The 16,205-nt window shown below is 49.5% G+C and overlaps 1 protein-coding gene across 11 annotated transcripts in view; it reads left to right on the top strand.

Moving 5' to 3' along the window:
- Positions 1-16,205, top strand: part of PTK2 (protein tyrosine kinase 2) — a 258,431-nt gene that overhangs the window by 126,738 nt on the left and 115,488 nt on the right. For all 11 annotated transcript variants that reach the window (XM_047842378.1, XM_047842374.1, XM_047842376.1 and 8 more), the window contains 2 exons: positions 59-121; positions 14,107-14,161. In XM_047842378.1, coding sequence (XP_047698334.1) covers positions 59-121; positions 14,107-14,161 — 118 coding nt within the window. The remainder of the gene's footprint in view (positions 1-58; positions 122-14,106; positions 14,162-16,205) is intronic.

Below are 16,205 nucleotides of genomic sequence, written 5' to 3'. Positions count from 1 at the left end.
TTAGCAACATGGAGATTCCTCGTAGTAATTCCTCATTTGTGTGTCTTCCCCGTTTTAGGCGCTCGTATTGGGAGATGCGAGGCAACGCGCTAGAGAAGAAGTCCAACTATGAGGTGTTAGAGTGAGTACCCCGTGCCGCGAGCACCTTCAGACCCCGGGCTTGCTGTTTACTTCAAGTTCGCTTCAGAACCTGAAATACTACTGCTTCTAAAACCATTAGATCTGGAAGAAGGAAAGTTTTTCTAAGGAAAGCATTCTTCATAACAGCAGTTGTGTGAACTGACAGTTTAATTTTTTGACAGATGTCTTCAGGCCGTCGTATCTCTGTAGATTGAATCACACTGGGGTGAAGTTTCACCTGTGGTTCGCATCGAATTCAGAATTACCAATTCAGCCTTTATGTATATTCTCCGGATACATTTACAAAGGGTTTTTTCCAAAACAGAGTGAGATGTGTGAGTTCCTTTTTGCTCATGTATCGGAATATTTAGAATAACTGGAAAATTTTCTGATGATGGAATTAACTTATGTCTTAGACTGTTGTATTGGTTTGTATTAAATGCATGTGAGCCATGCTGGAGCCTGTGTCTGGGGAGGCTGGAATTCTGTTCTTCATCTTTTTGATAATTAGTGCGGCAAAAGAGAGTTGATGTTTATTATGTCCCGGTAAAGGCCACTGTTAGCTTGATTAGCAGTGGTGCCACGTGTGGCCAACACCAACTTTTTCTGGCTCTGTTGTTACTGAACTGACTCCTTGTGGTATTTGGGAGACGTGGCAAAATAAAGTAAAAGGTTGTCCATCACTACCCTGCCGTGATGGCAACTTGAACTGACTCCGCATGTTGCTTGGACTCTCTTGGAGCCCGACCCCTGCCACACAGGGGAGGACCCCTGCCATTTTGACAGCAAGATTTTGCAGGGGAGGTGGGGTCATTTACATATAAAAGTAGAAAATAAACATTTTTGGAAATTAGTTACAGAGCAGGTACAACCATTTGAGGTAATAACTGGTTGCAGTAGATGCGATGGTTATTTTTTATAATTAACATGAGCCTCCTTTCTGCCAGGCTGTGAGGGCTGAATGAGTACCACCTGGGCCGTCTGTCCTGTTTGAGGCTCTGAGAGCCAGTTCACGGCCTGATTTCTGTAAGCGGTGTGTCCGCCTGGGGTCCGTGACCACGTGCAGCACAGAGGACACTTCCCAAGTGCTCTGCCTGTGTTTATCTGAACGCCATCTATACATATGTTGTGCCCCTTAACGGACAGGGTAGGGTGAACAGCAGTTGGTTGGAGATGAGTGAAAGAGTTGAGATCAGCTAGGATGTCTGAGCAGGCAGAATTATTTTAGGTAGAATTTTTCCTGACGTTTAGTAGACGGCGTAGAAGCCGTTGATGCCATTAATAACCTAAAAAGAGAGCAACTAACATTTGCTATGGTTTCGATTTTCGGTTACAGTTGCCACATTCTTCAGCCTTCCAGACTCTTGGTGCTTAAAATACAGATGACCAGAATCGGAGGAATCACTGAGCATCTTGTCTTAGACGATACTGGGCTTGTCCCCAATTCGAGTGGAGGTTCAGGAAAAGCAGGAATAGTTTTACCTGTTTGGTTATTTGATTATTTGGTTGGTTGTTCCTTTGTCCATCTAGCTTTTACTCATTAGTTCACTTAACAGACGTCACTAGGCACCTGCCGAGCCATTGGCCGCCGAGTGCTGGAGATTCAGAGATGAATCATGCAAACTGTCTGCCCTCAGGAGGCTCGCAGCTAGAGGCTGGGCTCCCACAAGTAAGCAGGAGCGTGGAGTAGTGTGCTAGAAGCTGAACTAGCAGTACCTGGAGGACGCATGGGGGGCCTGGTACTTGATGTCTCACGTGGCGTCACAGCAGGTGTGGTCACCCCGTCTCGGAGAAGGAATGTGGGCAGGTGCGATGAGACTTCGTGAAGGCGCAGAAACAGGAACAATCAGCAGCTAGAAAACCCTCAGTTCGCTGTGAGGGGGCGGGTCCTTCTTCACAAGGGCTTGGTCCTTGTCATCGGTGGCCGGCTGCTGAGCCCTCTTAGGCGGGACAGTGGTTCGAGGAGGTTTGTGATTCAGAGCTCTGTATTTGCAGGATTGGAATTTTATTAATGAAAATTAAAAATAGAAGCAAAGAACCAAGACACCTTGCATCCCCCCTGTCCACTTGAGAAGGAGTGAGGCTGTGTCATGGGCGTAGCGGCCCCAGCAGTCAGGAGGGCGGTGGCCAGAGCTGGAGTCTGTGTGCCTGGCTGGCTGGTCGACTTGGGTAAGGAACCTAAGGAGGGATCCCAGGGCTCTCCTGGTTTCTGTCCTGGGCCACCAGGGATACTGGTCACAGGAAGAGGTTCTGTTTGTGGAGGAGCCAGTTCTGAGGGAACCTGCATGCTTTTTAATGTTTTTAATGTTTGTTTATTTTTGAGATAAAGAGACAGAGCGTGAGCAGGGGAGGGGCAGAGAGAGGGAGACACAGAATCCGAAGCAGGCTCTGAGCTTTTCAGACACAGTGTCCGACGCGGGGCTCAAACTCAAGAACCGCGAGATCGTGACCTGAGCCGAAGTTGGATGCTTAACCAACTGAGCCACCCAGGCGCTCCAGGAAACATGCAGGTTATTTAAATGAAAAGGAAAGAGAAATGTGGGCTTAGGGCTAGAGGGGTGAAAAGCCAGCGGGTAGGTAGATATGACGATCTGAAGAGGTCTGGCCTATGGTGGATAGTGCCATGAAGTCTGAGAAGGTCCCGGATTATAAATCACCTGGCAGTTAGTGACAGGGTACAGAAGCCACCTGTGCACGTCCTTGGGGTCACCACGGAAGCCCGTCTTGTTGGAGTGACTGGGGACAGATGGTGTGAGCCGTATCCGCCCTGTGTCTGCGAGGCCACAGCAGGAACTGTGATGTCACAGGATGAAGGGAGCCAGGCATACTGTAAAAGGGACACGGAGCACAGGACATCAGGGGCCCAAGTGAAACCTCCACGGACTGGGCATTGACGCATCTGTAGCAGCGAGGACAGATAGTTGGAAGAAGGAAAATGAAGAAGCAGGTATCCGTCAAGGGGGGCTGGTGGCTGCTCTATTTGCAGTCAGGAGTTTTCAGTTCAAGGTCTGTTTGAAATGAAAGTCAAAGATCGCGCTAGAGTTGGCATAAAGTTGGCTTATTTGTAAAGATTACAGAAATTGAGGTGACAGGAGCAGAGGACCCGGGTGGGGCCCCGATGGGTGGGCCCGGGAAGTGGGGACTGTGGGGTACTTACTGTCCAGGCGGGGGTCTGTGCTCCTGTTACGGGAGAAATGGGCGCAGCACGGTTTCGGGATCACGCTCCTTGTTAGAGCGTGTAGGGGAAAAGCGGAGTTAGCCGTTACGACGAGGGGAATGTCGCGTGTTCTTAGCAGGTCTGCTGTTTACGTAGAGCAGACACACTAGGTAAGGAAGAGCGGGGCGGATGCGGGGGCTGGAGTTCGGGGTGTGACCGTGCTGCTCCCTGCGTTGCTGTGGTCAGCCTCCCTCTGGTGGGCCCGCGAAGTCGTGTCACTTGTGTGGCCGCCCTCTCTCTGGGCGACGGGCCGGCCGAGACGCTCCTGCGGCCGAGTACCTGGGCCCAGGTCCTGCTTGCACACGGACTGTCCTCGCTGTGTGCTCCAGGGTCCTCGTGCGGACTTGTGCCGGCCCCGACTTCATGTTTGCCCGTCCTTCCCGCTGTGATCACGGTCCGGCCGGAGCTCGCCAGGCGGCATGAACACCATACTGTGTACGGTCACTGCAGAGTTTTAGTAAAGGAATTTCAGAGTGCATCTGTTAACTTAGCTTTGAGCCTTTGGAAATAAATAGTTTTTACGTGTGTCCAGAGATAGTAATACATTCCAGCCGGACAACATCGGAACCACCCCGTCACCTAACATAAAAGTGGGCGGATCCCAGCAGTTAGTATCAGCCACCTTCGAGGTCTCAGTCTTCATGAATATTCTTAGCGCATGGAGCACGTGGTTTAACAGACGAGCAGCCTGGAGACACGTTTTCAGTGACTGCACGTCAGCGCCTCCGTCCACCAGACGGGTGAGGCGCACGAGGCGATGTTCGTTTGGCCTGTTGGACAACAAATAATAGCTTGTTTTATGTACTTCAAGCCGATTACTGTTGAACGCCTTCCCATACGTGGGCCACTTCATATTCCTTTTTTTTTAATTGGCTGTATTTCTTACCAGTTTTTCCAGTATATTCTGGAGGTTTTTGTCATATTAACTGTGTTTATACTATTTGTTCTGTATGTTCTTCCCAAATTGTCTTTGTCCGTCAACTGCGATCAGACGGCTTTCATCACACAGGACTTGTTCTTATTTTGTGTTTTATTTTTTGTGGGTTTTTTTGAGAGAGGGAGGGAGAGAGAGAGAGAGAGCGCACACGCACCAGGGAGAGGGGCAGACGAGAATCTCAGGCTCCAGGCTCCGCAAGGAGCCCAATACAGGGCTTGATCCCATGACCCTGGAGTCATGACCTGAGCTGAAATCAGGAGTCATTGACTCCACTAACTGAGCCACTCAGTTGCCCCTTTTTTTCTTTGTTTTTTTAGTGTAGTAAAATGTGCCAGCATTTTCATTTCGGTTTTGAATTTCAAGACTTGATGTTTATTCTGGTTTGTCTTAATTTTTTCTTAATGTTTTTTTATTTTTGAGAGACAGAGAGAAACAGAGCACGAGCAGGGGAGGGGCAGAGAGAGGGAGACACAGAATCCGAAGGAGGTTCCAGGCTCTGAGTTGTCCGCACAGAGCCCGACACGGGGCTTGAACCCACGGACCCGAGATCATGACCTGAGCCTAAGTCGGACGCTTAACCAACTGGGCCACCCAGGCGCCCTAGACCCGATGTTTATTCTAAAACCTTTGTGGATTTATTTCGATCTTCACATTTGCAAATGTGCAGATAATTTTTTTAAGGAGTTCTTTTTAAGGGTCTGTGTGGTAACAGCTTCTTTGGCTTTTGTAGAGACTGTCTTTGTAGGCTGGTGTAAGGTCATTTCCTTCCAGTCACTTACTAGGAAAAAATTCAGACACACAGCAAGTTGAAAGGCCTGAGCAGCACGCACATGCCTGTCCGCCGCCCGGACTCTACTGTTAACCTTCTGCTGTATGTGTACAGCAGAGAGATGTTGTAGTGTGCTTTTAAAAGTGCATTTTCTGTTTGTTCAAGCTTGTGAATGTCTGTCTTTCCTGGTATTTTGTCTGCCGACCTGTCGGTGACTGAGAAGGCGTGTTTCTCTGTGTGACGGGAGCTCTGCCGATTTCACTTCACGTTTGCTCTGTGTTTGTGCCTTTTTATTGGAACACACAGAGTGTTTATCTTCCCGAATCTCCTGTCCTTGTTCAGTTTCTCTTGGTGTGCCTAATCGTGCTTTCTTGTTCCGGGGGGCTTTCCCCCCTGAGTCAGTTTGGTCTTCTTTAGGTTAGCAATGGCCTGGTTTCCATTTCCTTTTCTTCTGTTACTGCCCACTTTTTCACATCCTTATCCTTTCAGGCATGTCTCTTGTAAGCTTCATAGAGCGGGATTTCTCAAATCCAGTTTGCTAATTAATAAATCTTTCTCTTAACTGATGGGTTTAATATATTTGTGTTTATTAGTATGACTGATGCGTTTGGACTGGCTTGTGTTGTCTTTATTTCTGTTGTCTTTATTTTTTTTTTTAACTTTGTCTTTTGTGGAGGGGATTTGTGTGTGTACATGTAAGTGTGTGGCTTTTTCTTTTTGATGTCTGTTTCTTAATTGGTTTTCTTATTCCAAACTTTCGTCTCTAATGATTCAGAAATTTATAAACCATTTCTGTTCTTTTATTTGTTAACCTTAGGTTTTGACCTTCTATGTTAACTTAACCACACCTAGATTTAAAATTATCTTGGGTGCCTGGGTGGCTCAGTCGGTTGAGTATCTGACTTCGGCTCCGGTCATGATCTCACGGCTTGTGAGTTCGAGCCCCACGTCAGGCTGTGTGCTGACAGCTCAGAGCCTGGAGCCTGCTTTGGATTCTTTACCTCCCTCTCTCTCTGTTCCTCCCTCCACTCACACTCTGTCTCTCTCTTAAAAATAAACATAAAAAATTATAAATAAATAAAATTATCTTAATCCTCTCTTCTGTAGCACAAGGACCTTGGGACATCCTGACTCTCTGTGGCTCCTTCCAGCTCGCGCGCCGTTTCCCTTATGTTAGTTCTGCCTCTGCTGAAAGCCCACGTGTTAGATGTTATGATTTCAGGCAGATGTTGTTGACTTGGCTGCATGCTTCCCATTGTATCTCTCAAACGTTCTTGTGTTTACCTCAGCCCACTCTTCCGGTGTCCCCCTTGACACATGTTCCTTGCCCACGCTCAAGGGGTGACATTCCAGGACGGCTGCTGACACGTCTGCCGCCATTTCTCTGTGGCTGCTCTTCCAACTTCACCCCTGCCTTGAGCTTGCGTTCGCCTCCTCACCCAGCTGGGAATGGGACGGACTGCTTGGCTCTGTGGATTTGCATCTTTCATCCGGGAGGTGATGCCGTGAGCTCTGGAACTGTCAGCTGGGACATTTGGACCTTGGTAGCTCTGAACCATTTCCCATCTCTGTTTTTGTCTGTGTCATGAGTGTGTCCTGTCCTCGGATCTGTCCTTGGGAAGCCATTCGTGTTTCTGTCATACCTCGTCAGCTCATGTTTCGTTTCCCCGCTGATACTTTTCAGTTCTAGAAGTTCTTTCCTTGGGATGCGATCTGCTCTTTGTCCAGGAACCTCTTGCTGCACGTGCGTGCATATGATGGTGCCAGGACTGTGTCAGTCCTCTGTGACTCTGACTCACTCAAGCCTCCCAGTGCCTTGAATCAGAGCCCGGTGGTCCGAGCTTGGGCAGGCGGGGCTCCAGGGGGCTTCTTGGACAGCCAGGCGTGACAGGCTCAGCTGCACCGCCCTCGGGTCCGCGCCCCGCACGGGTGCACGCGGCCGGTGGTCCCGGCACTCCTCACCCTGGCACGGAGGGCCTGCCGGGCGAGGTCTGTGCACCCACCTGCCTGTACGCTCTCTGCTCTAGCTCAGCCGGCCTTCTGGCGTCGGTTTCCCTTTTGCGTAAAGTATATTATTTGGAAAATCTTTTACATGTATCTTTGGTGGTAAAGTTCTGTTTCTGTCATCTTGAAAGGTGAGTAATTCTAGGTACTTTCTCAATACTTTAAAAATGTGTACGGCGGTCCCCTGCGTTGTCTTCCCGCACAGCTGCCGGGAAGGCTGGGGCCAGGGCTTTAGATGCAGTGCCCGCTGAGGGTGGCCCGGCTCTGAGCAGACTCTGGCCGTCCTGCCCCAGGGACCTGGCCACCCCAGGCCTGCGGAGCCTTGGCTTTTCTCTTTCCTCCTGAGCGCTGCTGGAACCACTTAGGAAGGTGTATGTTTTGTCAAAGAGAATGCAGAATATCACATTTCCTATTAGTCTATTTAAGGGTTCTCTCTTTCCTTGCCAGTAAGGAGAAAAATTGTGCAATCGTCCACATGTTGCTTAGTTTCTGTCAGGAGATTTAAAGACAATCTCCTTTGTTCACAGCCTAGTGGAGAAGCCCCCTCCAACTTTACCGCCCTTCTAAATAGCTGTGTTGGATCGCACTGAAGGCCACTGGCCGGTTTCTAGCACTTTGTAGGGACTTCTCTGGTTTTCCTTCAAACAACCAAAGAGTAAGTCTTTCTTTCCAGGCCTTTGCAACCTTGGCAGAACCAGAGTGCCCTGTCTGCAGGCAAAGGGGAGACATGTGGCGGTGACCCCCCTGGCCTGGGATCGTGCCCTCCTGCGGACGCACGCTTTCAGGGCACGGGGCGTGTGCAGGGATGAGACTCCATTTACGCCTTTATGAGCACAGGTGGGGGCGGGAGAGGAAGGCGCTGCCACGGGAGGTCAGAGCGGAGATTTGAAGAAAAATGTTTTGTTCTCAAGGTTAACAACTGCATCGTGACAATGACAGGTTAACCAGAATAAGCTAATACAACTGGGTTTAAATTACCATTCTGACTGTGATATTGTTGAAGAAAGAATTTTACATACCAGTGATTCTTCTCAAAAACTACAGAATTGTGAAAAAATTATTTTAAATGAACTATTTAGCTTTTCACTTCTGCTCATTTCCTTCTTAAGTGGTTTGCCTTTTTAAGAAATGTGTTCTCAGTCGTCTTTGCGTGTAATGTATCTCTCTGCAATTGTGGGTGTCCTTGTCTCTGTCCTCTGCTAATTGTCAGCTGCATGGGTGGGGGCCCTCCTGCCGCCCCAGCACCTAGCGGTGTCTGACGTTTATAGGTGTTCCATCCATTGGCATTTCTTTTCTTTTTTTTTTAAATTATTTTAAGTTTGTTTATTTTTAGAGAGAGAGTATGCGCATGCACAGGTAGGGGAGGGGCAGAGAGAAGGAGACACCGAATCCCAAGCAGGCGCTGTGCCATCAGTACAGAGCCCGACCAGGGGCTTGAACTCCCAAACAGTGAGATAATGACCTGAGCCGAGATCAAGAGTCGGATGCCTAACTGACTACACCACCCAGGTGCCCCCCAGTATTTCTTGAATGAAAACAAATTCATGATTTAAAATTAACTGAAGCAAATTATAATTTTGCACTGTTTTCGTTGTCTTTTTTCTTAATAGCAATCTAGTGCTTTTTTAGCTGCCCATGTAATAGATCAGAGAAGAAGCCGCTGACAGATTTGGCATGAATCGACAGTTCTTGACTAAGACAGAAGGTCATCTCTCTTTCATACAGAACAGGCCTAGGCGGTCAGCACTCGTCACCAGGGTGCCAGGCCTCTTTAATCTGGCCATCCCAGCATCCATGGCCTGCCACCCCGTGACCCGGTCACATTTGTACTCCAGCCCCACAGAGGAGGAAGAGGCGGGCATTCTCTCTGTCTCCCCTCCCTGCAAGGACACGGGTGTGTGCAGAGTACTGTCCCCTGGAGGGACGGCGGCTGAGTCTCAGTCACACGGCCACACCTGGCTGCAAGGGAGGAGCACAGTACTGGACCCGGCCAAAAGACAGCCGTCTCTCCTGCAATTAGAGAATTTTTGTATTTATCAGTTTTTAAGAGGCCTAAGGTATTTTAGAGGTTAAGTATCTCAGTGGTATTTTTATATTAAAGATGCTCAATTCTGAGAGTTTGGGGGCAAGGATGAGAGAGATACTATATGAAAATGCACACTTTAGTTATATTTTTAACATCAGTTTTGGTTGCTTTTTTTTTCCTGGGCTTTACATCTTTGAGGAATTATGTCCACAGAGTATTAGTTAACCAAGGTCTCAGTGTTCTCAGAAGTAGTGCGAAAGGGGAAATAAATTCATCTTTGACGGAAGAACTTCTTGAGAGTGAAGCTAATTCTGTACTCAGGTCTCCAAAAGCCTGCTGTGTTGTGGGTCTGTAGACTTGGAGACACGTGTGCAGGTCAGGGCCGCTGGCTGGGAGTGTCTAGGCAGGACCCGGTGCGCTCTGGAGAGTTCTTCTTGGTGCGTGGTAGACCCAGGGGTCAAGAAGGTGCTGAGGGAGGGGAGGACTGCTGGGGCAGGCGCCTCTGCACCTGCCGGAGGGAGGGGTGTGGGCAGCCCTGGGACGCGGGTCGTTGGCCCTGAGACGTGGGAAGGCACAGCTTTGTTTGAAGTTGAGCAAAAGGGAAGGAGAAGGAAGTCCTGTCCATCAGTAGTGGTTTAAGTATTTCCTGTGAAGGACAGAGGTAAATTCAACATTCATCAAGAGGATTCTGGTTTAAAATTCATCAAAATACAGTTTTGAGTCCCAGGAACCCTAACTCTCAACCAGTATATTTACCGGTTTGAGAACCTTGCTGTCTGACGGCACCTTCCGTGCGGTTGGCTGTTTACACTGGGTCTCACTTTCGAAGAGGGAGTGTGTGGTTCTTCTGCCCGTTATCTGATGTGGCGCCTAGTATGAGCAAGAAAACGAGCACAGCCTTGCTCTCCTGGAAGCTTCAGGGGAAAAGAATTTGCGTCCTAGAGACTAAATGGCTAGAAAGCTGCCATTCCTGAGAGCAAAGTGGGAAGAAGAGGGTTCACGTGGACAGGCGGTCCCAGCTCCCTCCCGGAAGAGCTGCGGGCACCCTGCTCCTTGCTTCAGGGCTTTGGGAGGTTCGAGCCCCACGTGGATGTCCCGCAGTGGCCGTGTGGCTGTACCCGGCATCACCCCTGCCCTTCCTGAAGAGCTCTTGGCCCGCGGCCCCGAGCCCAGGACGGTCAGGGTGCCTCCAGTCCTGGACCCAGCGCAGCGGCCTACGGTGGCGGAAGTGTCTGTGCGCCCAGCCGGCCCCGTGAGGCCACCGAGCCCCTGAGATGTCGCCCCAGCGACAGGGAACTAGATTTTTATTTTGTTGGTTTACTTGCATTTAAGTTTTAGTTAGTTAATATATAATTTCAGGAGTAGAATTCAGCTGAGTCCTCACTTCTGCCCAACACCCAGGGCTCATCAAGACAGGTGCCCTCCTTGGTCCCCATCGCCCGGCTAGCCCATGCCCCACCCCCTCCCGCCATCAACCCTGTTTGTCCTCTGTTGTTGAGAGTCTCTTGTGCTTTGGGGAACTGGATTTTTAGATTAATTTTAACTCATTTAAATTGCTTCACATGGCTACTGTAGTGAACAATATGGCTCTCACCGAATGTTACTATCTTGTCAGCTGTCTGTAGGTTAGGAAGGTTCCTTTGAACTCGTGTGGAAATTGAAAACCTTGTGCTTGAGTTTGGGAATTGGGGTTTGGCAAGAATCTAAAAGGTCCTTGTAGATAATTTTTTGTCAAATGAATTTATGTGAATTTAGGACCTGCCCTTTGACAATCATTTATGTAGTAAGGAACTACCTCACAACAAAGGTCTTATAACAAAGTTGTATTGTGTTTAAGATGTAGAAGTAGGGTCTGTTCGATTCACGTCGTTCCGACAGTTGTGGAGCTTGGGTTCCGGTGAGTTCTACGGCGCCAGAAGCCAAGCTCGAGCCTGCAGATGAGCGGGCACGTCGTGACCAGAGCCGGGCGCACGGCTTGCAGAGGCGGCCTCGTATTGAAAGTGGGACAGGCTGCCTGTTCCTGCGGGGGGTCCTAAGAGAGAGTCTAAATTTAGGTGTCTGTAATAGGCCCTCCCTAAAACCTAGAATGCCTGAGGCGCTGCTGGGGTTTCTGGCGTCCCTACCACGAAGCCCAAAGCAGACTGGCTTCCTGATTACATGAATGGAAATGTGTTGTTGTTGAATTTTTTCACTGGCTTTGCTTACTTGAGCCTCATTTTTATTTTCTTCTTGCCAGGTGTTACATTTAAAAGACCTCTAGCACATGGACGAAAGTTACAGAGCCATCGCTCGAAGTAGTTGGAAAAGCTATACTTGTTAGCGTTGGTTGGTCTTAGCTTCGCACCCCCCCTCCCTCCCGAGATGGAGTTGTCTTCATCTTGGAAGTAAAAGTAATGCCTAGGAATCGCCTTCATTTTCACAAACTATGCCCTCTCTCATTTTTCACAAAACATACGGCCCTTTTGGTCCCTGTTTAATGTTCCCGTCTGTGACAGAAATGAGTATGATAAATCCTTTGCTCTCCACTTGACTCCACGAAAAGTGGATGCATCACGCGGTTGAGTTGTGGCAGTTCTGGTCTCACAGCCGGGAGGAGGACAGTCCCGCCCTGGACAGTCCCTCACCCCGACACTTTGGTGGTCTACTGCCTCCTCAAAACCCCCACCAGGAGGTACACCTTGCTTGCACCCGCCGTGTCTGAAACAGACCTGCCCCCAGCCCCCCCTTCCTGGGGCGAGGGGTCCTCTCACATTGTGTCCAGAAGACCCGACTCTCTTCGCCTGTCACTTCCTCTGCCGCCCACCCCACCCCACCCCAGCCCCTTCCCTGGGCACCTGCCAGCCTTCCTCCCACCTGCTCTTCCAGCTGCCCTCCCCCTCCCCCACCGTGTGTTCTGCTCATGGCAGAAAAGGGTCACACCTTGCTCTGCTCAGACAACAGGGAGTCAGGCATGTGGGCCAAACTCTGACCAGACAGGAGGGGCATCGGCGGTATTTCTAGACGAAAGGAAACCGCCCCCTTGGAGTCATAGGGACTTGACACGTTCCTGCTGCATTCTCGGCACCGCTGTTGCCGCAGGAAGCAGCGTTCCCGTTTTACGAACAGGTAACCTTGGGTTTCGAGGTGTTTAGTAACAGCCACATCTGTCCTGTGGCGAGGCGAGGATTCCCGTCCAGATCTCTCCGTATGGAAAGTGCTTTCTATGAGGGAGCAGTTGCCCTGAAAGGGGAATAGGGGAGGAAACGCTGGGGAATAGCGCCTCAGGACTCTAGGCTGCTTCTCTCTACGCGCTTGTCCTGCTACTTCCCTGGCGATTGGCACCCAAGCCCTTAATGCAAAGTTCCTGTCTGTTTGTGCAGCGAGGAAGGGAAGGCCCCGGGGGGACACTGTCCCTCTTTCACAGCCTCTCAGCACAGATTTCAGCAGAGCTGAAAGGATCAGCCAGCGGAGTTACAAAGGGAGGTGGTTAGAAAAATAAATGGAAAGTATAGTAAATGAAAAACGTAATAAAAGATAGTAAATGAATACATGAAAAATATAATAAATGAAAATATAATAAAAACAAGTGGGTTGTATGAATTAACTGAGTAAGTGGAACCAGGAAACGGTATGTTGAGAGAGAGTTTTTATAAGGATGCAGTGAACAGGGGCGCCTGGGTGGCGCAGTCGGTGAAGCGTCCGACTTCAGCCAGGTCACGATCTCGCGGCCCGTGAGTTCGAGCCCCGCGTCGGGCTCTGGGCTGATGGCTCAGAGCCCGGAGCCTGTTTCCGATTCTGTGTCTCCCTCTCTCTCTGCCCCTCCCCCGTTCATGCTCTGTCTCTCTCTGTCCCAAAAAAATAAATAAACGTTGAAAAAAAAATTAAAAAAAAAAAAAAGGATGCGGTGAACATAATAACAATAACAGTGAAACGAATGGGGACCGAAGCCAATTTTGGGTTTAGCAAGGAGTTTGTTGGTTTAGGTGCTAAGTAGTAGTCAGATTATAGAATAGGGGATTGAAATGTTTGGATAGGGGATCAGCCACGTAAATGCTGCATGATTTCTATAGTTTTGTTTATAATGACAGCTAACTTAAAATTACGGAGAAAGAAGTCACCACTTTCGTATTATCTCTTAATATTTTCCATTTAGCTTTCCTTATGTAATTCTGAAAAGATACCACCGTGTCAGTGTTTTCCTTCTTGATCCTTTTATACCCTCTACCTGTCTCCCGACAGGCGGTAGGTACGGTCTGCAGAGGTGCGATTTTGTGTGGCACACGAGGGCCATCTAGTGGCCAAAGATCCCGGTGCCCTTGGCACCAAAGGGACTGTGGAAAAGGAGAGTGATCAAGTCTTTCTGGTCTGTTTTCTCGGCCAGAGCGCTTTGAGGCTCGAGATAGGCGATAGTAACGACCAGTTCTGCAGCCTGATCTACAGAAAGTCACGGGGCCTTCTAGCATTTCCACACATTCAGCCTTCTGACATTAGACAGATCACCGGATTTCTTGACTTCGGTTTCCCGTGTGGAACACAGGTGATAAAATGTGGTTAGCCAAACGAGTCCCTTCATCAGAAATGGTTTACTTAAACAAACTAGTCGCCTTTTAGGATTACTTCAAGGAATGTTTTTTAAACTTCCATGGTTTATCCCAGACCTTTCCCTACTCTGGCCAGTCGGCTTTCTCTGCAACTCTGTCCCCCAGTTGAAACTGGCGTTTGCGAGGCTGACCCTTCCGGCAGCGTGTTCCTACACCGTGCTCGCCGAGAGGCACTGTGTGTACAAGGCTTGTCAACAGTGAGGGGTAAACGGGAAAGAGACGTTCTGCTGAAACCAACTTGTACTGGTATTTTCTACTCACGTCCAGAGAATGATTTGTCCCACCCCTTCCATGACTGTGCTGGTAAATGGGAGCTTTGTTCTATTTCCTTCCTTCTTGAATGCTATATGGAAGGACAGAGAATTTAAATCGCTTTTATGTTCTTGCAACAATGTCATTATATTAATTGATTTGGTGGTGTTATTTGTTAATACGCTTCTTTTTATATTTCAGAAAAGATGTTGGTTTGAAGCGATTTTTTCCTAGGAGTTTACTGGATTCTGTCAAGGTAATTGGAATCTGTTTTATTGTAATCGGATGACCATGTTATATAAATACCTCCCCCATGGTGTATGGTTTTCTCCCCTGGGTGTAAAAGTTACTACGTAAAAAAGCTAATCGTTATTTTGTTTATATTAATGGCAAGTAGATTTTTGTAGGCACAGCTTTCTCCCACAAAGCCACTGTTTCACTTCTTGATTATGTGTGACACTCAGCTAAGTACGAGACTAAGAAAGCTGCACGCACGGTAGGCTTTGTCACCTCAGCCTGTCTGGTCTCGGGTGCCATGGCACACGAGAGCAAAGAAGCGGTGTGCAGAAGAACCACAGCGGTAGCTGAATGCTGTGTGTCTGCGCACGCCGTGCCCACGTAAGTGCCCTGTGGAGGCCTGTCCTCTCTTGTTTTGACCCCGTGGACACCCCTCCTCATTAGTAACTTCTGCACAGCGCCATCTTCTCTCCCTCCCTGCTGTGGGAACGTCAGGGGAGGGACACCTGGGGCCCGTGAGGTGTGGTTTCCCGCCAATCCAGAGCGTGTGCCGGGACGGTCAAGTGCGGGGGCCGGACTTTGGGTCAGAACAGAGTCCCGCCCGTGGGAGCTGTGCCATTTACAAGGCCCGTGATCTTGGGCCTGTTTCTTATTTCCTCGATGAAGAAAATAGTCTTTTGGGGGGGTGGTGTGAATATTTAATAGGTTCATGTATGGATGTTACCACGGTACCCATAACGAGGCAGTGTATCAAGGTGGCTGTTCGTGCGCTTTCTATCACAGAGGTGGTGTTCTGTACCAGGATAGTCACGTGGAAGACCACACGAGCAGGATAAGACGTGTGCTATGGGAGAAGGTAGCATACTGGTCCAGAAACCTGGCTGTGCAGCCAAACTGCCCCGGTGAAAATTCTGACTTCATCACCGTGAATTGCACGGGATGTTGGCCACGTTACTTAACCTTACTGTGTTTCTGTTTCCACATCTGTAAAGTGGGGACCAAACCACTTTCTAACACGTGGGCTACATACGAGGATGAATGGATTCATAAGTATAAAGTCTGAGGACAGTGAACACAGAGCTCACTAGGTGTTCTCTCGTGTGAGGAGGGAAGGAGCACGGAACCTCTCACTCATGCCGATAAAATGCCGACTCAGCAGTCTTTATTGCCTGAATCGTTTCTGCCCAAGGGTTTCTTGGCCCTTGTGCTGTTACTGTCTGTTCTTTATGTATAGTCGACCAGGTCCCGTTGCCTGTCATTGGGTCATGGTGTTGGTGCAATTTACCAAATGCAGTCTGTGACGAAGGCCCCGTGTCCAGGCATCCAGGTTCTGCTTGTTCTTGGTCTCATCGAGAACAGGACTACAGGCACTAGTCCTCGGTCTCCCCGAGTCTGTCTGCTCAGCCTCACGTGGGAGGTGGTCATGCCCCCCCACCCCCACCCCGCCGTCACACAGCTTCTGGAGAATCTTACGGGAAGCAGATACAGAGGTGTTAGTTTTAAAGTATAAGGTACTTGATACGAATGTAACGAGACACAGTTGAGAGAGGGAAGTGTGCTCTTCTGTAATGTTTCAGCCTCTCTGGTTTCTAGTGTTGCCGTCCTGCTCTTTCATTTGCATTCCCATTTCCTGATCTACTCCCCACACGCTGGAGTGAATTGTCGGGGTACCAGCTCTCTCAGCACACTCCGAGCAGGTGATAAGGGCCAGGTACAGAGATGGGTGGGACGGGCAGCTCGCAGACCTGGCATGAGCTAGGTGGCTGTTGTGGGGAGGGGTGCGGTCCGAGACGAAGAGCTTTAAGGAAGTCCGGCACGGTGGGAGGGGTTGGAGGCGAGATCCGGGGTGTTTGGAGGTACCCGAGAGCGACAGGGTTGTGTCCTTCTGGAGGGTTTTGAGGTGCGGGCCGTCCGTACTCCTGGGGTTGCGGGACGGTGTGACCTGGAGAGTCACACCGTGGCTCCAAGAAGGCCTTGGACAATCCTCGAGTGGAAGGGATGCCTCTGTGCATGGATCTGCAGTTCGTGGGTGGGGTGGGAGGAGGCGTTCACACGAGTAAAAG

This window comes from Prionailurus viverrinus, chromosome F2 (assembly GCF_022837055.1).
Source record: "Prionailurus viverrinus isolate Anna chromosome F2, UM_Priviv_1.0, whole genome shotgun sequence".
Taxonomy (NCBI): Eukaryota; Metazoa; Chordata; class Mammalia; order Carnivora; family Felidae; genus Prionailurus; species Prionailurus viverrinus.
This window is presented reverse-complemented; position numbering and strand designations above follow the sequence as displayed.